At 44.8% G+C, this 22,307-nt stretch overlaps 3 protein-coding genes across 9 annotated transcripts in view; 1 reads left to right on the top strand and 2 right to left on the bottom strand.

Moving 5' to 3' along the window:
• LOC105006380 (cadherin EGF LAG seven-pass G-type receptor 1) overlaps nucleotides 1-6,853 on the top strand; it is a 47,010-nt gene extending 40,157 nt beyond the window's left edge. For both annotated transcript variants that reach the window (XM_010864882.3, XM_010864883.3), the window contains 12 exons: nucleotides 491-617; nucleotides 1,118-1,318; nucleotides 1,903-2,077; nucleotides 2,167-2,279; nucleotides 2,673-2,752; nucleotides 2,835-2,961; nucleotides 3,105-3,230; nucleotides 3,330-3,570; nucleotides 3,687-3,830; nucleotides 3,940-4,140; nucleotides 4,254-4,563; nucleotides 4,672-6,853. In XM_010864882.3, the coding sequence (XP_010863184.2) occupies nucleotides 491-617; nucleotides 1,118-1,318; nucleotides 1,903-2,077; nucleotides 2,167-2,279; nucleotides 2,673-2,752; nucleotides 2,835-2,961; nucleotides 3,105-3,230; nucleotides 3,330-3,570; nucleotides 3,687-3,830; nucleotides 3,940-4,140; nucleotides 4,254-4,563; nucleotides 4,672-4,696 (1,870 nt within the window). In that variant the 3' untranslated portion in view covers nucleotides 4,697-6,853. The remainder of the gene's footprint in view (nucleotides 1-490; nucleotides 618-1,117; nucleotides 1,319-1,902; nucleotides 2,078-2,166; nucleotides 2,280-2,672; nucleotides 2,753-2,834; nucleotides 2,962-3,104; nucleotides 3,231-3,329; nucleotides 3,571-3,686; nucleotides 3,831-3,939; nucleotides 4,141-4,253; nucleotides 4,564-4,671) is intronic.
• A 4,808-nt stretch (nucleotides 6,854-11,661) lies between these two features.
• LOC105006379 (gamma-crystallin M3-like) lies at nucleotides 11,662-12,574 on the bottom strand. The gene is made up of 3 exons (XM_010864881.2): nucleotides 12,484-12,574; nucleotides 12,149-12,388; nucleotides 11,662-11,989 (listed from the first exon to the last, which is right to left on the bottom strand). Exons 1-3 carry the CDS (start codon nucleotides 12,514-12,516, stop codon nucleotides 11,708-11,710), a joined length of 555 nt encoding a protein of 184 aa, XP_010863183.2. The 5' UTR covers nucleotides 12,517-12,574; the 3' UTR covers nucleotides 11,662-11,707.
• A 463-nt stretch (nucleotides 12,575-13,037) lies between these two features.
• The window catches only part of LOC105009875 (protein tyrosine phosphatase receptor type J), a 66,685-nt gene continuing 57,415 nt past the window's right edge, over nucleotides 13,038-22,307 (bottom strand). For all 6 annotated transcript variants that reach the window (XM_034288185.1, XM_034288186.1, XM_034288184.1 and 3 more), the window contains 2 exons: nucleotides 14,890-15,025; nucleotides 13,038-14,717 (listed from right to left, as the gene is read on the bottom strand). In XM_034288185.1, coding sequence (XP_034144076.1) covers nucleotides 14,559-14,717; nucleotides 14,890-15,025 — 295 coding nt within the window. In that variant the 3' untranslated portion in view covers nucleotides 13,038-14,558. The remainder of the gene's footprint in view (nucleotides 14,718-14,889; nucleotides 15,026-22,307) is intronic.

Genomic DNA, 22,307 nt, shown 5'->3' on the forward strand with positions numbered 1-22,307 from the left:
CCGGCTCCAGGTATAAACAACGTATGCGGTGGCTTAGGGAGACCTCGAGGGGGGCCTCAAATAAAAATGAATTTTAATTCCCAAACTGTTGTTGAATAAGAAAATATGTAATACTTGCTTGTGGCCTCCACAACACCTCAGGTGTTTTCCAGAGCTTTTTATAGCTATCCAGCATTATAAATGCTGGCCACCTCATTAAAAACAATGTATTGAGTTGAAATTTAAAATTTTTGCACTTTGCAATTACTGCATTTTCTATGTTTTTAGATACTGATATTTAATTAATTAATTGCTTTAGGTTTTGGCAAAATACTATAAATATATATACAAAATAATTGTCATAAATGTCCTGTACATGTTTATAAAATGGTTAGTTATGTACAATTACAAAAGAAAATCCTATGAAATGTCCCATCCTTACTAGTCCTTCTGCCTGTGTCACTCTGACTCCTCCCCTGACTGAACCATTCATTTTTCGTTTTCGGTCCAGGGTTCGTGGGACGGGAGGATGGTCTGCCAGGGGTTGTGACCTGGTCTTCAGGAACAGCAGCCACATCAGCTGCCGATGCAATCACATGTCCAGCTTTGCGGTGCTCATGGACATCTCCAAGAGAGAGGTATAGCTGCCACTGTCCACAGTGGCTCTCAGTCCTTGTCCTATGGACCCAAAGTGGTATTCAAGCAGCAGAGCTCCCTGCAATCTGGTCTTTGCAGCTAAGCAGGGTTGCTTCTGGTTCGTTCCCCGGATGGGAGACCAGGTGCTTTTAGAATGTGGTTCTGGAGGGTCAGTGAGTGGCACACTTTCCTCAGGCCTTAAGAAGGAATTTCAATGCTCCAGGGTGGTGAAGTGGACACTGCTTTGTGGATGGGACAGTAGCAAGTGTACTGAATTTCTGCAAACACTAAAGATCCCATGGCACTTGTAAGCTTAGGGGGTATTATAGTGTTAATCCCAATATCCTGGCCCGATATTTCCATCATGGCCACCTTATTCTCCCCTTCATTCCAAATTAGCATGTATCATTCCTCACCTTCCGCCTCAACGCTGCTGTGTGGTGAGCTCATTTTATGTAATGTGATTTTATATTTCACCATGGTCTTGTGTGTACCTCGTTAGCATGGAGAGGTCCTTCCCCTGAAGATCATCACATACACCACAGTGTCTGCCTCGTTGGTAGCCCTCCTCATCACCTTCCTCCTGCTAGCCATACTCCGAATGCTCCGATCCAATCTCCACAGCATCCACAAGAACCTGGTGGCATCTATCTTCCTCTCAGAGCTCATCTTCATCTTCGGGATCAACCAGACTGGGAATCCGGTGAGGCCCTAGGACATAACCCTGAGGCACACTTAAAAAACATATTTTTTTTAAATGCTCTTCTGGAATCCCCTGTTGTTTTGGGGAGGTGAACTGTAATTGTTGAAAATGAAAGGATTTCCAGACAAATGTTCGAACGTGCCAAGAGTCTGGTCGACTAACATGTCACACTTTGTTAGCTGCTACAAGAATCCTGTGTGAGCAGGCAGTGGCCTAATCGGCTTAATCTACCAGACAGTCATCTCCCACAGAATATATCCCCTAAATACAAAAGAAAAGTAATGTACGTCTTTTGAGCAATAGCGTCCTTTGTTAGAATACCCCAAAAAATGACAAAATACTTAGGTTGACTCTGCCTTAACACCAAAGTGGCTTTGATTGGGAATCTGCCAAGTTCTGTTTCTATCCATCTGTGTTTGGATTTAGCCCGAGACGTTATACGTTGTCACGCACTGTATTAGCGGTCACTCAACCAGTCGTAACTCACCCACTCCTCCGTCCCTCAGTTCCTGTGTACAGTCGTAGCCCTGCTGTATTAGCGGTCACTCAACCAGTCATAACTCACCCACTCCTCCGTCCCTCAGTTCCTGTGTACGGTCGTAGCCCTGCTGCTGCACTACTCCTACATGTGTACGTTTGCCTGGATGTTCGTGGAGGGCCTTCACATCTATCGCATGCTGACCGACATTCGCAACGTCAACCACGGTCACATGAGGTTCTACTACGCCATCGGCTGGGGCGTTCCCGCAGTTATCACCGGTGAGGGACGCACGCGAACATACTGACGTAGGCCGCTTGTGTGCGTACCAAACCACGTGACGACAGTGGGTGTCTTTCCTCTGTTCAAGGCCTTGCGGTTGGGTTGGACCCTCAGGGCTATGGGAACCTAGACTTCTGTTGGCTGTCTGTCCACGACACACTCATCTGGAGTATCGCCGGCCCTATTGCTGTTGTGGTACTGGTGAGTATGTGTGCAGGCACTGTTCATCTGTTGTACTATACTGTAATGTAGTACACTTCCCTGAACTGTACTATAATATACAGTACTGTATTTGCCAAATGGCACATACTAGTTATAAACCAGGCTTTTTGAACACTGAATGTGTGCTGGAATCCAGGAATGGGGTAGAGTTGTGCCTATGAAAAGGCATGGACATAATCCACACCCTCTCTGCCGTTATTGGTTAATTACATTATGGAGAACCAGAATTAAATTATGTACATTCATGATCAAATATAAGCTATTTACCAGACACTTTTATCCAAAGTGATATACAGTCGTGTGGGGAGGCTTGTTTAATTCGTGGGCGGCCCAGGAATCCAACCCACCGTACCTGCGTTGTGTCTACCTTAGGTCAACATTGCCTTGTTCTTCCTGGCCGCCAAGGCCTCATGCGGAAAGAGGCAGTTGACGTTCGAGAAGTCTGGAGCGATGTGAGTAGTCGGACGTATTCAAGGTGGTTAGACCACGTTGGGCCGGGTTACACGAATAACGAGCAATCGGTTTCCCCTCCAGCTGTTCTCTGCGCGTGGCCTCCCTCCTCCTGTTGCTCCTCAGCGCCACCTGGCTCCTGGGACTCATGGCTGTCAACAGTGACATCCTCTCCTTCCACTACCTCTTTGCCGTTTTCAGCTGCCTTCAGGTGCTCCTCTTTATGCCTCGTCCAATGAGAGCACTTTAAAACCGCTGACGTGTCTCAAGGGTGGTTGTATTCATCTGGTGTGTGATTCTCTCTCTCCATCTCCCTCTCTTTTTTGTTTTTCTTCGAATCTCTCTCTCCCTCAGGGCGTGTGCATCTTCTTTTTCCACTGTATTTTCAACAAGGAGGTGAGGACTAACCTGAAGAACGTCCTCACGGGGAAGAAGCCACTAGCGGGGGATTCCACTGCCAACCGCGCCACTCTGCTCACGGTACGTCCGCCGCAAAAAAAAGATTTGGCCCAAAAAATTGGTCATCCGATTGCTTGTCGATGGTGACCGTTCCCTCCGGGCTCTTCGCGTTGTCCCCAGCGCTCTCTAAACGGGAAGCCCCCGCGTCCAGAGGAGGACGGTCTATACCGCACCGCCTTCGGGGAGTCCACCGTCTCTCTGGACGGCGCCGTCAGGTCAGCCCGGAGCCACAGCCTCGGCAGCAGCCAGGCCAGGAACGACTCGACCCGGAAGCGCGCCGCATCCTCCAGCTCGGCCAGAAAGAGTTCCCGGGGGGACGGAGACTCATCCGTCTCGTTGCGCAAGCACTCCAGGAGAGACGGTACGGCTGTTATTTACCAACCTCATTTGCAATGGGTGTTGGCTCTGATCTCAACGCTCAACGTATTTCAGACACCCCGGGTGTAGGTAATGACCCCTCCGTTTCCACGTTAACAGATTCGGACTCAGATAGCGAGCTCTCAGTGGACGGGCGCAGTGGCTCCTACGCCTCCTCCCGCTCCTCAGACAGTGAGGACGGCGGAGGGAGCCACAGGCATAGATGGAACAACGAGAGACAGCCCCAGCACAGCACACACAAAGGTCACAGCACACACAAAGGTCACAGTAACACACACCTCAACACACACACACAGTGTGACATGAAACTAATGAGTCAATTTTCTTTGGACTGGTTATTTTTCTTTTGCAGTGGATACAGTGGCCAATCAAGTGAAGCTTCACTTGCCAGTGGAGCCTCCGACAGCGAGCGAGAGCGAGGAGCCCCGAGGGATGGAGACGCTGCGCGTGGAAACCAAAGTCAACGTGGAGCTCCATCAGGACAAAAATCCCTCCCGGAGCGACAGCGCGCCTCCCAGCTCACCTGACAGCAACCTGACAGAGAAGCGACGGGGTGAGAGAGGGAGATCAGACGTTCTAAACAAGAACCAAACAGTGTGTTCCGCTGTGTGTGCCTGACTGAGTGTGTTGTGCTTTGACTTTCTGCGTGTGTACGTTTGCAACCAGGCATTCTGAAGAACAAGATCACATATCCTCCACCGCTTGCCGATAAGAACATGAAGAACCGCCTGCGGGAGAAACTGAGTGACTATGAGCCCCGCACAATCTCCCACAGGGTTACTCCGGTCCCTGCCTCCCCCCGTCTGCGCCCTGCAACTGGGGGCAATGGTGTCCTCGTCAAACCCCCGCCCCGGCTGCACACACCGCAGCGCCCCACGTCGTCTCCGTGGGACCCATGCAATGGGGTTGCCATGACAGCGCCGAGGGCTACGATGTCGCCATTGGTTAACGGCATCCAGGACCCCTCGGATTCAGAGTAAGTGGTGGATGGACACCGGAGGCCATTTTGGATCTCTAACTCATAATGCCTGATAATACTTCAGTCACTATCTGACTCTGACACTCTCTCTAACTGTCTCCGCAGCGGGAGCAACGAAACATCAATCTGACCTGGGTGGAGTACCAGGGAGAAAAACCTGCCTCCGTGGGGGATAGGTTGACTGCGCCCTTGCCATATGTGGGGTTCAAAGGTCACAGTAACCCATTCCAGCAGGCCTCAGGACTCCTAAGCTCATATTGAGAACATTGTTACTGTTGACAATTACCTGCCGGAGATCAAAAGGATAAGTGCCAGACTCAGGCGCCTAAGAACTTCTACTCCCAGCATGCAGCAGTGAGTCGAAAACAAAAACATAAAGCACCTCCTGGCACCACCGCCAAATGCCTCTGTCTGACATTCACTGCAGGTGTCTTCCGACAGCAAGCTGGGAATGAATACTTTTCTATGACCAGATGTGCCATGATGTGACAACATTGACCATATGTCCAACTGCCCACAAAGTCAGAAACGTCCAAAAACCAATACATTATTTTGTCTTTGTAATTTCCTTGTAGATATTTTTAATTGTTTTCTTTTTTTACATGTTTATAGGAAAGGTTAAACGAATGTGTAAATTGTAAGTAGTATTATTGTACCACGATCCTTTTCGACATTACTTGTACATATGACAGTTAACAACCTTTGTTTTCTTGAAATATTTTCAACTCTTTTGTGATCGTTAGCTTTCTGAAGCTTCTGTGCATGTGGAGATTACATTCTGGTCATGTGTTTTTACACGCAGGTTCTGCTCTACTTGTAGAGAACATGTTACTCTGGCCAATTGTGCATTTTGAACAGTTAGATCATAACTGAATCAATGTCTGCATGATAAAATATTATGATCACAGTATTTAAAATAACTGAATATAAATATAAAATAGTATAACATTGATTATTATAATAAATACCAGCACATTGAATTTGTCAACGATAATTCGCAGTTTCACAGACTAAACGCCCATGTGGTTTCATTTTACATAGTAACCATTTGATCTCAAATAGATTAATTGGGAACTGCATATAGCATCAACACACTGGGAGCTAATGTTTTGTTACTGTAGCATGGCCTGCAGTTTATGAAAAATGTCAGCAAATACTGCAAGTTTAAAGAGAGAAACATAATAGTGTTGTTTTTCTCTTACATTAATCTTCCATTATCTTTTATTTCGTAAAATGCTGTGAGCATTACTGATTGATTTATCAGACATTACATTTTAAAACTCTACATTTTAGATTGATCTTTAATTGAATAATGAAGCTACATTTTCATGAAGCCTGTTCTCTGGGAGCAGATAATACGTAATGCGTGATCGACATACTCCAGAAGCTTAAGAAAGTTTCATATCTGCGAATGCAAAATTTCGTGTAAGTTGCTCCCAATATGCTCTGCTTCAAATATGAATGTGATTTCCAAGCATTAAGACACAATCATTCTAGGGTAAAGATAGAAAGGTTGACATAGTAATTATAACATAGGGACGAGTATTCATCTCCGAATTAAATGCAGGCTCATCGAAATTATATTGCGTCACGCAGCACTGCCCATAATTGACTTGAGCGAGATGCAGGACAGGTCACACGGTACCTGCGCGTGTACGCGGGTTCGCTTCACGCTGTTTTAGCGTAGGAGTCACAGGACCAAAACAGCTGAGAAGTTGAGCATTTGTTCTTCCGCAGTCTTAGTTGCGGGAATTGACACACCACGCTGTTATTTTCTGCACCATGTGATTGTGCCGAGCCTACCTATAATGTGAAGGACCGTAAAGGCACCGAGCTCACAAGGTCTCATTAGAGCTCCGTGACGTAGAGCACTTACTGTTCGGCCGGTTCAGTCGGCTAACTTTGGTGTCCTGATTCTTAAGTCATTGGTGTTATACAGTGTTATTTCCAAGTAAGCAGTATTCATTTTAAGTAACATCAGTGTGCCTTTCTCCGTTCCACTACAGTATGGTGTCCGAATCCAAGGAAACTCTTTTACTTGTTCCTTGTGCGTTCATTCCCCATGTTGGGTTTTCATTAGATCTGCAGCTGTATGATTATTGTTTAATAATCATGTCACACATATGTGATGTTTACAGACAGGTCGTGTCTTTACACAGTCCTTATTGTGTCGTAGAACCTGGAAACATTATTGCTGTGAACATTTATTTATTTTTGCAAAAAGACACTGGAAATTAGAGTTTAGTAACCAGCAAAATAAACCAGATTTGGATTTTTCTATGACTTTTACGATTTTCTTGTGTCATAGCTCTTAAAATAGCCAACATACACTGATGAGCCAAAAAATTGTCCATATGCCAAATATGCTATTATTCATTTGTGTGGTGCAAAAACAGTGCCGACCCACCGAGGCATGGACTCTACAAGACCCCTGAAGGTCTCCTGTGGTATCTGGCACCAATACATTAGCAGCAGATCCTTCTAGTTCTGTAAGTTGCGAGGTGGATCCGCCGTGGATCAGACTTGTTGGTCCAGCACATCCCATCTGGAGAACTTGTAGGCCAGGGCAACACCTTGAACTTTTCATCATGTTTCTCAAACCATTCATGAACAATGTGTGCAGTGTGGCAGGGCGCATTGTCCTGCAGAAATAGACCACTGCCATCAGGGAATACCATTGCCATGAAGAGGTGTGCCTGGTCTGCAACGATGTGTATGTTACTCCTGCCCATTTCTCCTGCATCCAACACAATGACGAGAACTGATTTTTGGCTTACTATCTAATCCACCCAGACCTTGACATGTGCCCTTGTTAGGAGATGATGAACGTTATTATTATATAAACAAAAACATTTTGCTAAATTCCAGAAGTCAGAACATTTAACTCAACCCATTAACACTATTCACCTGCTTTCACATTAATCACTATTCAATTCACCCTTTTTTTTTATCTCTACACACAACTGTCTTTGTAAATTACCAACCTGTTTCTAAAAAAGTTGGGACTCTGAGTACAATGGAAATAAAAACAGAATGCAAAGCTGTGCAAATCATTTAAACCCTTTATTCAATAGAAAACATTACAAAGTTGAAACTGAGAAATGTTATTGTTTCTTGAAAATGCGTTGTACGCAAATCTCTGTACGCAAGGGTCAAGGCTGAAAACCAATTTGGATGGCCAAGATTTTCGGGCCCTCAGACGGCACTGCATTAATAACAGACACGAGCTCATGCAGTAATTTCTGTAGCGGAAATTACTGCATGAGCTCAGGAACACTTCCGAAAACCATTGTCTGTGAACACAGTACATCCCTGCATCCCCAAATGCTAGTTAAAACTCTACCATGCAAAGAAGAAAACATATATAAACAAGATCCAGAAATGCTGCTGCCTCCCTGGGCCCAAGCTCATTTAAGATGGACTGAGGCAAAGTGGAAAACTGTTGGTCTGACAAAACAAAATTATAAATTATTTTTGGGAATCATAGACGCTGCGTCCCCTGGACCAAAGAGGAGAGGGACCATCCGGCTTTTTACCAGTGCACAGTTCAAAAGCCAGCATCTGTGATGGGGGTATGGGGGTTCATTTGTGCACATGACATCTGTGAAGGCACCATTAATGCTGAACAAGCATGAGGAAGGCCTTGCTTATTTCAACAAGACAATGCCAAACCACATTCTGCACAAATTACAACAGCATGGCTTCGTAGTACTAAACTGAGCTAAACTGGCCTGCCTGCAGCCCAGAACTGTTTACTTGACGGCACAGATGACGGCACATAACGTCTCAGAGGTTCTCAGTTGGATTTTAGGTCTGGGGAACGTGAGGGCCAGTCAATGGCATCAATGCAACATCATTCAGAAAATGCCTACACACTCTGGCCAGATGAGACTGGGCATTGTCCTGCACCAGGAGGAACCCAGGGCCCACTGCACCAGCGTAAGGTCTGACGATGGGTCTCAGGATTTCATCCCAGTTTATAACAGCAGTCAGGGTACCATTCACTAGCATGTGGAGGTCTGTCTGACCCTCTAAGGATATGCCTCCCCAGACCATCACTGACACGCCACCAAACCGGTCATGCTGGATGATGCTGCAGGCAGCATAACATTCACCACGGCATCTCCAGACTCTTTCACGTCTGTCATGTGCTCAGTGTGAACCTGCTCTCTTATGCGGAGAGAACGGGACGCCAATGGCAGACCTGCCAATTCTGGTGTTCTCTGGCAAATGGCAATCGAGATGCACGGTGCTGGGCTGTAAGCACAGGTCCCACTAGAGGATGTCAGGCCCTCATGCTGTCCTCATGGAGCTGGACTGCCTGCACAACGTGAATGGGCTGCATGTACCGCCTCCTGCTACCAGTAGTGACAAGGACACTAGCAAAACGCAAAACTAGGGGAGAATCAGTCAGTAAGGATAAGGAGAGAGCAATTGTCTGTGGCCACCACCTGCAATACCATTCCCTTTTTGGGGGTTGTCTTGCTGTTGCCTCTCCAGTGCCCCTATTGTCAATTTCATTTGCACCAAAACAAGGTGACATTGATTCACAATCCCTTATGTTTCCTAACTGGACAGATTGATATCCCTGAAATGTAATTGTGTAGGTGTTATACAGTGATGATTACATGTTTCTTTAATTTTTTGGAGCAGTGTATTTTTCCAAAAACAATAACATTTCTCAGTTTCAACATTTGATATGTTGTCTTTGTACTATTTTCAATTAAATGTAGGGATACATTATTTGAACATCTTTGCATAGTATTTTTATTTGCATTTCATGCAGCGTCCTAACTTTTTTGGAAACCTAACTTTGGAAAATTTAAGAATTACAGGTGCAGGTCATAAAATTAGAATATCATCAAAAAGTTTATTTATTTCAGTAATTCCTTTCAAAAATTGAAACTTGTATAATGTATACATTCATTCCACACAGACTGATATATTTCAAGTGTTTATGTCTTTTAATTTTTATGATTATAACTGACAACTAATGAAAACCCCAAATTCAGTATCTCAGAAAAGAATTTATATTGTGAAAAGGTTCAATATTGAAGACACCTTGTGCCACACTCTTATCAGCTAATTAACCCAAAACACCTGCAAAGGCCTTTAAATGGTCTCTCAGTCTAGTTCTGTAGGCAACACAATCATGGGGAAGACTGCTGACTTGACAGCTGTCCTAAAGATGACCATTGACACCTTGCACAAGGAGGGCAAGACACAAAAGGTCATAGCTAAAGAAGCTGGCTGTTCACAGAGCCCTGTGTCCAAGCATATTAATAGAGAGGCGAAGGGAAGAAAAGGATGTGGTAGAAAAAAAGTGTACAAGCAATAGGGATAACCGCACCCTGGAGAGGATTGTGAAACAAAACCCATTCAAAAATGTGGGGGAGATTCACAAAGAGTGGAGTGCAGCTAAAGTCAGTACTTCAAAAAACTCCACGCACAGACGTATGCAAGACATGGGTTTCAGCTGTCTCATTCTTTGTGTCAAGCCACTCTTGAACAAGACACAGCATCAGAAGCGTCTCGCCTGGGCTAAAGACAAAAAGGACTGGACTGCTGCTGAGTTATGTTCTCTGATAAAAGTACATTTTGTATTTCCTTTGGAAATCAAGGTCACAGAGTCTGGAGGAAGAGAGGAGAGGCACAGAATCCACGTTGCTTGAAGTCCAGTGTAAAGTTTCCACAGTCAGTGATGGTTTGGGGTGCCATGTCATCTGCTAGTGTTGGTCCACTGTGTTTTCTGAGGTCCAAGGTCGACGCAGCTGTCTACCAGGAAGTTTTAGAGCACTTCATGCTTCCTGCTGTTGATCAACTTTATGGAGATGCAGATTTCATTTTCCAACAGGACTTGGCACCTGCACACAGTGCCAAAGCTACCAGTACCTGGTTTAAGGACCATGGTATCCCTGTTCTTAATTGGCCAGCAAACTCGCCTGACCTTAACCCTAAAGAAAATCTATGGGGTATTGTGAAGAGGAAGATGCAATACGCCAGACCCAACAATGCAGAAGAGCTGAAGGCCACTATCAGAGCAACCTGGGCTCTCATAACACCTGAGCAGTGCCACAGACTGATTGACTCCATGCCACGCCGCATTGCTGCAGTAATTCAGGCAAAAGGAGCCCCAACTAAGTATTGAGTGCTGTACATGCTCATACTTTTCATGTTCATACTTTTCAGTTGGCCAACAGTTCTAAAAATCTTTTTTTTGTATTGGTTTTAAGTAATATTCAAATTTTCATTAGTTGTCAGTTATAGTCATCACAATTAAAAGAAATAAACATTTGAAATATATCAGTCTGTGTGTAATGAATGAATATACACGTTTCACTTTTGGAATGGAATTACTGAAATAAATCTACTTTTTGATGATATTCAAATTTTATGACCAGCACCTGTATGTTTATGGTTTTAAGGACATTTTGTTAATATTCAGGAAATGTGTGAAATGTGTGTTAGTGTGTTTCTATAGGATTCAGCGTTAGGACGCTGCATGAAATGCAAATAAAAATACTATGCAAAGATGTTCATATAATTTATCCCTATATTTAATTGAAAACAGTACAAAGACAACATATCAATTGTTGAAACTGAGAAATGTTATTGTTTTTGGAAAAATACACTGCTCCAAAAAATTAAGGAAACATGTGATCTTCTAAAAGTGTAAATTCACTAAAATGAGCATAACTTATTTTTGTGTGTGTTTACGTGATGCTCAGAGGCTGACTTGTTGTTGATTGAGCTAATCTGACAGCCTGCAATAGCCAGTGATATTGGTGATATGGACATTACTGGCACCAGTTCCTTCAGACATTTTGGTTTAAACACTATGTGCCATCAGTTCAGCTCAAATTAAAAGATACTCTGAACTCGGTAGAGACAGCCTATTTAAAATGTTTTGTCTTATATTTACCAATCTGGGGTGGGTCCCAGTATTTTGTCTGGGTACAGATTGTACATCATCCTCTTGGTAATCTCTATTTTTATTTTTAAGTTCACCTTTTTAAGTTCACGTATGACACGTTAGCATGTTTTCAGTATAGCCTCTCAAAGAGTTTGGCTGTTCAAGAGACCCAAGAAACACTGTTCTTTCAGATTCCCATTTTATTTAGTGGCTTCTCTTATTTACATCCTAGTAACAGGACTCGTTGATCCTCCTCATGCTCATGCAGCGGCCCATGGAGCCCATGCTCATCTGGCTGAAGTTCCGGTACTCCCCGGGCCTCATGTACATCATCTTGCCCTTGAAGTGGGGCTGCTCGTACATGAGCCAGTGGCCGTCCATCACGTTGCAGGACATACAGTTGCTCATACGGTAGCGGCCCACGATGTCCTCGCAGTCGTCCATCATCTCGTGCATCTGGCCCCCGAAGTTCTCCCTCTCGTAGATCCTCATCCTGAAAGGTCCCCTGTGCTGTAAATGAGAACAAAAGTTTTTTGTTGTTGTCGTTTTCACCCCCCCCCCCACATCGTTACGGTGTCACACAGGATGGGCGACACTGAGACGCGCCGAGGAACGGACGCGTGCGCCAGACGCCGCGGGAGGCGACAGACGGGGTGTGGCCAGGCCTACCATGGGAATCATACGGCAGGACTTGATATCAGACAGGCCCATCATACGCTGGTAGTCAGGGTACTCTCCCCTCCTCATGAACCACTGGTTTCCCATGTAGTTGGGGCGATCGTAGATCATGAAGCAGCCGCTCTCAACCCTGCAGGAGTGACACCTGCTCAGGTAGGAGGTCATGTCGGGGCAGTCACTCATGCACTCGTAGGAACGACCCTGGAAGTTCCTGTCCTCGTAGAAGGTGATCTGAGGGGGAGGGGGGGGTGGTCAGGAAGCAGTTCAATTGGGTGTTCACCCCGACGGTCCAGATGATGACATTCACAGACACAACAGATACCTACCCTGCTGTTCATGTTCAGGCCGGTGGAGGTCATTTTAGCTCTCTGCTCCTGCTGCTGCTGCTCTGGAACTGATACTGTTTCTGTTTCAAACCTTTCTTTTTATACCTGTGGCCCCATTGTGCTTAAGCCCTGACTCAGCAACACGGGGCCAGGGGCCCGTGGCGCTCGGAGGTACAGTACGGGACACAGGTCCATCAAAGGAACTTAAATACGCCGTTTCTCTCAGAGCGACATGACAATGAGCCTTTGTGAAAGGAACAATAAATCGTCCCGTTCGTGAAAAAAAACTAACAAAAAAACGATGGTGGCCCGGGTTCAACTGATGCATATGAGCAATATACAAAAGATACGTTCTGGTAATTGCTTCGAACAGTTGGACGCAGTCTGCTACTATTTCATTACTAGATGCCCCATTCCAGGGTTTCTTTTAATGTAGCATTTGATTTAGTATTTTCTCCAAGTTAGGAAGTTAGTAATGTAGTTAGTAATTTACTGAAGCAGTCGTCTCGATCGACACATCAGACAGGGCATACAACAGTGAAACAGAAGCTCACTTATAGAGCAAAAAGAGTGCATCTTTAATCCCAGTACTGGCAGACAGAATGATACAGTCAATCTACATATTTTCCTCATATGCATTGTACCAGCAAGCATTACATAGCATCTTACACTGCATCTCAAAGAGCATCTGACATAGGATCAATACCAGAATTCCTAGATCTGGAATTCTAAGGAAAACTCTAAGGAAGATTATTTGGACTCTGCTGTAATATTAAGGTCTACAAAATAACATTGTCACCAAAATAAGTGCTCTGAAGAACTTAATCAAAGTACTGTACATTATGATAGAGAAACTGTATAAAATGACGGCATAATTACTTAAAATGTTGTCAATACAGCTGGTGTGTAAATCGACCCAGTCCTAGAAACACAGGCCTTTGTCACTTAAGTCCCCCAGGCATTTCTGATCACTACACAGGGCTACAGGGATATTGCTTAGATAGCAATCCCTTATTTTCTGGTTAAAGGAGGTTGTTTCTGGCCTGGGCCCACATGTACAAAAGGTACATCGCTCCATGGAAAACTGCCCTTCCCAGTGAAGGCTCCCATGACAAAAACATCACAGACAGGGAGAATGCCCAGCATTACCAGAACTATGGTCAAGCCTTAGTAGGGAAGCGGTATTTCATGTGTGTGTTCTGTACCCTCTTGGTATTTAAGTGTCAGAAGGATGAGCTGAGGTTACAGACTGAAGGGGGATTTTGTATTGCACAAAGTGGGTTTCAACAGCACAGGTGAGCCACAGATTCATTCATCATGATCGCCTCAATAATATGTACACAAACCAAACCAAAACATAGGAGAATTTAAAAGGCCAGTGTAAAATCTTGAATGCATCCAGTGCATCATGCAGAACAGTGCATACCAATGCCCAACAATTCTCAGAAAGAAGATAGTTGATATGGTTAACATTTTAACTTTGGAATATTAAATATATAAGGAATGTCATTGCACCACCTAGTGGGGACTAGTGACAGGGCGGTCAGATAAAGTAACAAAAATAAAATTGTAAAATTATGCTAGGTGGTGATCCCAAGATACATTTCAACAACACATTTAACTCCTTTAACAATAAACTATACCTGCATTTTGTTTTATATTAATATAAAAACCTTTGGCTTCATTTAAGGTATGGCATGTCTCACAGTACATCCACACATCACTTCACATACCTGAGCAAATATTTATATAACGCTGGCAATCAAAATAGGAGAGCAAGCAGATATATCAAAGTATCGGCAATATAAAAATACAGATATCTAAGACTTAAATCTCTAAAATATAATGATATGTACATTCCATTGTTGGTGATTAAAACTGTGCATCTGTATCCCTTGTCAATGCCAACTTCTTTACCAAATAAATAAAATAAAAATATTTTAAAAGCCTATGACAATGTGAACAAATGGATTAATAAATACAGTTTGTTTAAACTCTACCACTCCCCATGATGTGGACCATAGGAGTGTAGGACAAGAGGGGGTAATGGAGAGACTTAAGTGTGGACATGGGGCCTATGCATCATGATAGCCATTCTTCATTCTTTTATTCTTGGGTTCTACGTTCTCGTATATGCCGAGTGCCGCAGTGTTCTGGTAGATTAGGTCCACGTTGGTTCCGGTTCTGGATCGAATAATATCCATGGCACACTGGTTTAGGAACACATACTGGTCCTGTAAGACAGAGACACAACACAGCTCAATAAGAAAAAGCAGACTGACCAATCGGAACGTTCGGTGACCCTGTAATCATCTGGTTTGTAACTTCCACTTTAGCCACAGTGATGAGTTATACAGTGAAGCCTCAAGCAGTCAAAAAAACTGACCAGGGCAGACAGTTACTGACCTCTGTCTGCACCATGAGGGGTCGGTGCATGCGCAGATCATGGATGATGCCGTACACATCCACCATGCTCTCCCTCTCAATCTGGAAGATCAGCCGGTCAATGGCAATGAAGGTGCCGGTACGTCCCACGCCCGCACTGAAGGGACAAACAACAATGACGTACTAGTATTTATATACAGATACACTTCCATTCAAAAGTTTGGGTTCACTTAGAAATGTCCTTGGTTTCTATGAAAACATAAATGAAATGAGTTTGAATAAGAGATATTGCAAAAAGGAATAGGCAATGTAGTCATTGAAAAGATTAGAAATAATAATAGTATCCTTTAAACATTGCTTCTGATAAAGAATCCTCTGTTTGCACTAATAATAGCCTTGAAGACCTTTGGCATTCTAGTTGTCAATTTGTAGAGGTAATCTGAAGAGATCTCCCCCATGTGAAGCTTCCTGAAGCACCTCCCACAAGTTGGATTAGCTTGATGGACACTTCTTTCTTACCATACGGCCAAGCTGCTCCCACAACAGCTCAATAGGGTTGAGATCCGGTGACTGTGCTGTCGACTCCATTATAGACAGAATACCAGCTGACTGCTTCTTCCCTAAATAGTTCTTGCATAGTTTGGAGCTGTGCTTTGGGTCATTGTCCTGTTGTAGGAGGAAATTGGCTCCAATCAAGTGCCGTCCACAGGGTATGGCATGGCGTGGCAAAATGATGAGTGATAGCCTTCCTTTTTCAAGATCCCTTTTATCCTGTAAAAACGCCCATCTTCACCACCACCAAACCACGACAGATGGCGTGAATGAAGTCCTCCAGCATTGTTTGGTTTGGTTTGCATCTTACGAATGTTCTTCTTTGTGATGCGAACACCTCAAACTTAGATTTCTCTTTTCTTTTTATTGGCCAGTCTGAGATATGTTTTTTTCTTTGCAACTCTGCCTTGAAGACCAATATCCTGGTGTCACCTCTTCACTGTTGACGTTGAGACTGGTGTTTTGCGGGTACTATTGAATGAAGCTGCCAGTTGAGAACCTGTGAAGTGAATGTTTGTCTTCTTGCTCAGTTGTGCACTAAGGCCTCCCACTCATCTTTCTATTCTGGTTAGAGACAGTTTGTACTCTTCTGTGAAGGGAGTAGTACACATCGTTGTACGAGATCTTCAGTTTCTCGGCCATTTCTCGCATGGAATAGCATTCATTTCTCAGAACAAGAATAGACTAAAGTATAAACTTACGTAATTTTATTCTGTCCATTAGAGCCTGTAATCGAACACACAATTCCTGATACACCAGGTACTCAAATCGTCTAAAGAAGGGCAGTTTTATTGCTTTTTTAATCAGTACAACAGGTTTTAGCTGTGCTAACATAACTGCAAAAGAGTTTTCTAATGATCAATTAGCCTTCTAAAATCAAGTTTCAAGGTTTATTTGTTATGAAACTCATAAATATGGATTAGCAAACACAATATGCAATTGGAACAGAGGACTGATGACCTCTGATAATGTGCCTCTGTATACCTATGTAGATATTCCATAAGAAATCTGCCGTTTCCAGCAACAATAGTCATTTACAAAATCAACAATGTCTACACTGTTTCTGATCAAAACCATGTGTATGTCCCAAACCATAGTATGCTGGAAATAGTGTGCCAATGGTGCACAGATGGTCTACTATTTCCGGTGGCAACTGGGCTTGGTTTTTTAGGTACTATGGACCCAAAATTACAGTTACTGCCGAAAGCGAGTACATGTATAGTAATGAGCCGATGCTGCGAAACAGATTGTTGGACAATGTGTCATAAACATGCAGCTTGTTGATTTCGAGCAGATCGTAAAAAGATATTCGTTATGCCTCATCAACCAAAATAAAATGGCTACAATCTTTGCAAAGCAAGTGTTTGAAGGGGTACCAAGAAACTTAAGCTTAGCTAGCTAACCTAAGGTGACCAGTCACCCTGATTTGCCTGGGATTGTCCCGGTTTTAAGCTAGGTGTCCCGGGTCCCAACAATATCTGTAAAACACTAAAATGTCCCGGTTTTTGACATTCACTACCAAATTGTCCCAGGTTTTGACATTCACTACCAAATTGTCCCAGGTTTTCACCACAATTAAAATAATAATTATTGTAATAATACTGTAATGTTTCCACATTTGAGTCGGAACCAAACAAACAACTGCGTAGAACTGCTTAGCGAAGCAACAATTCTCTTCAAAGCGAAAAAACACACAGGACAGTGAAAACAGTAACAAACAGGGCCAACTCCCCTGCTCCACCAACTACAAACACATGCGATGAGAAACATGTGTGCATAAGTGCATACATGTGCAGTATGAATGTGTGGTACACAAACGGTTTGGGTTTGGGGATTGAAAATGTGGTCACACTAAGCTAACCCCACTTCCTGATGCTAGCTAAGTTAACTAATGCTAACGGCAGTCTAATTAAGAACCCAACAGTTTTAACTATACAATTTCTAATGGTGTACATTTCTCCTCTAAGACATGGCAGTATTGGGCTCAGTTTTGGCAGATACTGAAAGTTGAGTACTCTGATTTATTACAGACAATATAAAAGTGGTATCCGTGCACCCCTACTTGATATAACTACAAACCCGATTCCAAAAAAGTTGGGACACTGTACAATTGTGAATAAAAACAGAATGCAATGATGTGGAAGTTTCAAATTTCTACATTTTATTCAGAATACAACATAGATGACATATCAAATGTTTAAACTGAGAAAATGTATCACTTCAAGGGAAAAATAAGATGATTTAAAATGTCATGGCATCAACACATCTCAAAAAAGTTGGGACAAGGCCATGTTTACCACTGTGTGGCATCCCCTCTTCTTTTTATAACAGACTGCAAACGTCTGGGGACTGAGGAGACAAATTGCTCAAGTTTATGAATAGGAATGTTGTCCCATTCTTGTCTAATACAGGCTTCTAGTTGCTCAACTGTCTTAGGTCTTCTTTGTCGCACCTTCCTCTTTATAATGCGTCAAATGTTTTCTATGGGTGAAAGATCTGGACTGCAGGCTGGCCATTTCAGTACCCGGATCCTTCTTCTATGCAGCCATGACAATGTAATTGATGCAGTATGTGGTCTGGCATTATCCATACCATACCATACCATCTTCTTCCGCTTATCCGGGGCCGGGTCGCGGGGGCAGCAGTCTAAGCAGGGATGCCCAGACTTCCCTCTCCCCAGACACTTCCTCCAGCTCTTCCGGGGGGACACCGAGGCGTTCCCAGGCCAGCCGGGAGACATAGTCCCTCCAGCGTGTCCTAGGTCTTCCCCGGGGTCTCCTCCCGGTGGGACGGGACCGGAACACCTTCCCAGGAAGGCGTTCCGGAGGCATCCGAAAAAGATGCCCAAGCCACCTCAGCTGACCCCTCTCGATGTGGAGGAGCAGCGGCTCTACTCTGAGCTCCTCCCGGGTGACCGAGCTTCTCACCCTATCTCTACTGTAAACAGCGTTGGTAGGGCACTGTTTCCCTCTCCTGAGGCGCCGGAGGGTTTGCCAGAATCTCTTCGAGGCCAGCCGATAGTCCTTCTCCATGGACTCACCGAACTCCTCCCAGGCCCGAGTTTTTGCCTCCAGAACCACCCGGGCTGCAGCCCGCTTGGCCTGTCGGTACCCGTCAGCTGCGTCAGGAGTCCCACAAGCCAACCAGGCCTGATAGGACTTCAGCTTGACGGCATCCCTTACTTCCGGTGTCCACCACCGGGTTCGGGGATTGCCGCCTCGACAGGCACCAGAGACCTTACGGCCACAGCTCCGAGCGGCCGCTTCGACAATGGCGGTGGAGAACATGGTCCACTCGGACTCAATATCTCCAGCCTCCCTCGGGATCCAGTCAAAGCTCTGCCGGAGGTGGGAGTTAAAGATCTCTCTGACAGGAGACTCGGCCAGACGTTCCCAGCAGACCCTTACAGTACGCTTGGGCCTGCCGAGTCTGTCCAGCTTTCTCCCCCGCCATCGGATCCAACTCACCACCAGGTGGTGATCAGTTGACAGCTCCGCCCCTCTCTTCACCCGAGTGTCCAAGACATACGACCGCAGGTCAGATGAGACGACAACAAAGTCGATCATCGACCTGCGGCCTAGGGTGTCCTGGTGCCACGTGCACTGATGGACACCCTTATGCTTGAACATGGTGTTCGTTATGGACAAACTGTGACTAGCACAGAAGTCCAATAACTGAACACCGCTCGGGTTCAGATCAGGGGGGCCGTTCCTCCCAATCACGCCCCTCCAGGTGTCACTGTCGTTGCCCACGTGGGCGTTGAAGTCCCCCAGTAGAACAATAGAGTCCCCAGTTGGAGCACTTTCCAGCACCCTTCCCAGAGACTCCAAGAAGGTCGGGTACTCTGCACTGCCGTTTGGCCCGTAGGCACAAACAACAGTGAGAGACCTATCCCCGACCCGTAGGCGCAGGGAAACGACCCTCTCGTTCACCGGGGTAAACTCCAACACATGGCGGCAGAGCTGTGGAGCTATAAGCAAACCCACACCAGCCCGCCGCCTCTCACCATGGGCAACTCCAGAGTGGTGAAGAGTCCATCCTCTCTCAAGGAGTGTGGTTCCAGAGCCCAAGCCGTGCGTAGAGGTGATCCCGACTACCTCTAATCGGAACCTCTCAACCTCACGCACTAACTCAGGCTCCTTCCCCGCCAGCGAGGTGACATTCCACGTCCCTAGAGCTAGTTTCCGTGTCCAGAGATCGGGTTGTCTAGGCCCCTGCCTTCGACTGCCGCCCGATCCTCTTCGCACCGGCCCCTTATGGTCCCTCCTGTGGGTGGTGAGCCCACGGGAGGGCGGCCCCACGTCGCCCGTTCGGGCTGAGCCCGGCCAGGCCCCATGGGGAAGGCCCGGCCACCAGGCGCTCGCGTCTGGCATTGTCATGTTGGAAAATGCAAGGTCTTCCCTAAAAGAGACGACGTATGGATGGGAGCATATGTTGTTCTAGAACTTGGATATAACTTTCAGCATTGATGGTGCCTTTCCAGATGTGTAGGCTGCCTATACCACACGCACTCATGCAACCCCATACCATCAGAGATGCAGGCTTCTGAACTGAGCGCTGATAACAACTTGGGTTGTCATTGTCCTCTTTAGTCCGGATGACATGGCGTCCCAGTTTTCCAAAATGAACTTCAAATTTTGATTCGTCTGACCACAGAACACTTTTCCACTTTGCCACAGTCCATTTTAAATGATCCTTGGCCCAAAGAAAACGCCTGCTGTGATGGCAATTTTATCGATCAGAACTCTTTTAGAAGGAAGTACAGAGACGAAATACTCTTGGCACAAAGTAACAGTTCATTTATTATTTGCAAATAAGAGAGACGCGTCAAACGCTTACATACATAATCATCTGAGGAGTCTCTAAAGCATTGGGAAATATATTCAATACTTACAGAGAAATGGGTGGGGTTAGGAATCCACATGGTCGCACTATAAAACCACCTCTGTTCCTTATCCTTCCTACCCCCTGTTGTGTATCTTCTCCTATCCTGTCCTAAAACCCATTGATCTGTATCCACCCCCGTCCTGCTGGAGCTTCATGTTTACCTCAACACCTCATACTTCCTTTCCCACAGCACAACCAACATTCCTTTTCTCATCTAAACAGTTGCTCAGTCGTTTAATCTGTTAGAATACATTATTAAAGAAATGTCCCTGACACTGCGCTTCTGGATCCTGTTTAGATACGGCTTCTTTTTTGACCTATAGAGTTTTAGCCGGCAACGGCGAATGGCACGGTGGATTGTGTTCACTGACAATGTTTCCTGGAAGTATTCCTTAGCCCATGTAGTGATTTCCATTACAGTATCATTCCTGTATGTGATGCAGTGCCGTCTGAGGGCCCGAAGATCACGGGCATCCAGTATGGTTTTCCGGCCTTGACCCTTGCGCACAGAGATTGTTCCAGATTCTCTGAATCTTTGGATGATATTATGCACTGTAGATGATGATAACTTCAAACTCTTTGCAATTTTTCACTGAGAAACTCCTTTCTGATATTGCTCCACTATTTTTCGCCGCAGAATTGAGGGAATTGGTGATCCTCTGCCCATCTTGACTTCTGAGAGACACTGCCACTCTGAGAGGTTCTTTTTATACCCAATTGACATAATAAGTTGCAAATTGGTCCTCCAGCTGTTCCTTATCTGTACATTTAACTTTTCCGGCCTCTTATTGCTACCTGTCCCAACTTTTTTGGAATGTGTAGCTCTCATGAAATCCAATATGGGCCAATATTTGGCATGACATTACAAAATGTCTCACTTTCAACATTCAATATGTTTTCTATATTCTATTGTGAATTAAATATAAGTTTATGAGATTTGTAAATTATTCCATTCCTTTTTTACTCATAATTTGTACAGTGTCCCAACTTTTTTGGAATCGGGTTTGTATAAAAAGCAGGATAATCATATATTGACAAAAAATATTTGCATTATTTAATTGTGAGAATTGAAGTACATCATATTTGCACCTACAGTGAAGGGATTTTTTTTTTGATCCCCTGCTGATTTTGTACATTTGCCCACTGACCAAGAATTGATCAGTCTATTATTTCAACAAAAATCCAGAAAAACGCATGTCAAATATGTTATAAATTGATTTGCATTTTAATGAGTTAAACAAGTATTTGACCCCACTCAATCAGAAAGATTTCTGGCTCCCAGGTGTCTTTTATACAGGCAACGAGCTGAGATTAGGAGTACACTCTTAAAAGGAGTGCTCCTAATATCAGCTTGTTACCTGCATAAAAGACACCTGTCCACAGAAGCAATCCATCAATCAAACAGATTCCAAACTCTCCACCATGGCCAAGACTAAAGAGCTGTCCAAGGATGTCAGAGACAAGATTGTAGACCTACACAGGGCTAGAATGGGGTACAAGACCATCGCCAAGCAGCTTGGTGAGAAGGTGACAACAGTTGGTGCAATTATTTGCAAATGGAAGAAACACAAAAGAACTCTCAATCTCCCTCTGTCTGGGGCTCCATGCAAGATCTCAAAGAACGGTGAGGAATCAGCCCAGAACTACACGGGAGGATCATGTCAATGATCTCAAGACAGCTGGGACCATAGTCACCAAGAAAACAATTGGTAACACACTACGCCGTGAAGGACTGAAATCCTGCAGCGCCCGCAAGGTTCCCCTGCTCAAGAAAGCACATGTACAGGCCCGTCTGAAGTTTGCCAATGAACATCTGAATGATTCAGAGGAGAACTGGGTGAAAGTGTTGTGGTCAGATGAGACCAGAATCAAGCTATTTGGCATCAACTCAACTTGCCGGGTTTGGAGGAGGAGGAATGCTGCCTATGACCCCAAGAACACCATACCCACCGTCAAAAACATGAAGGTGGAAACATTCTGCTAAGGGGACAGGACAACTT

This window comes from Esox lucius, chromosome 19 (assembly GCF_011004845.1).
Source record: "Esox lucius isolate fEsoLuc1 chromosome 19, fEsoLuc1.pri, whole genome shotgun sequence".
NCBI lineage: Eukaryota > Metazoa > Chordata > Actinopteri > Esociformes > Esocidae > Esox > Esox lucius.

What these genes read in the sequence shown, in the direction of transcription:
- LOC105006379 (XM_010864881.2), bottom strand. Translation starts at nt 12,516, where the DNA reads ATGACCTCCACCGGCCTGAACATGAACAGCAGG. An exon ending in GCCTGAACATGAACAGCAGG is followed by an intron (nt 12,389 to 12,483) that starts GTAGGTATCTGT and finishes CCTCCCCCTCAG; the next exon opens with ATCACCTTCTACGAGGACAG. An exon ending in CCTGCCGTATGATTCCCATG is followed by an intron (nt 11,990 to 12,148) that starts GTAGGCCTGGCC and finishes TCTCATTTACAG; the next exon opens with CACAGGGGACCTTTCAGGAT.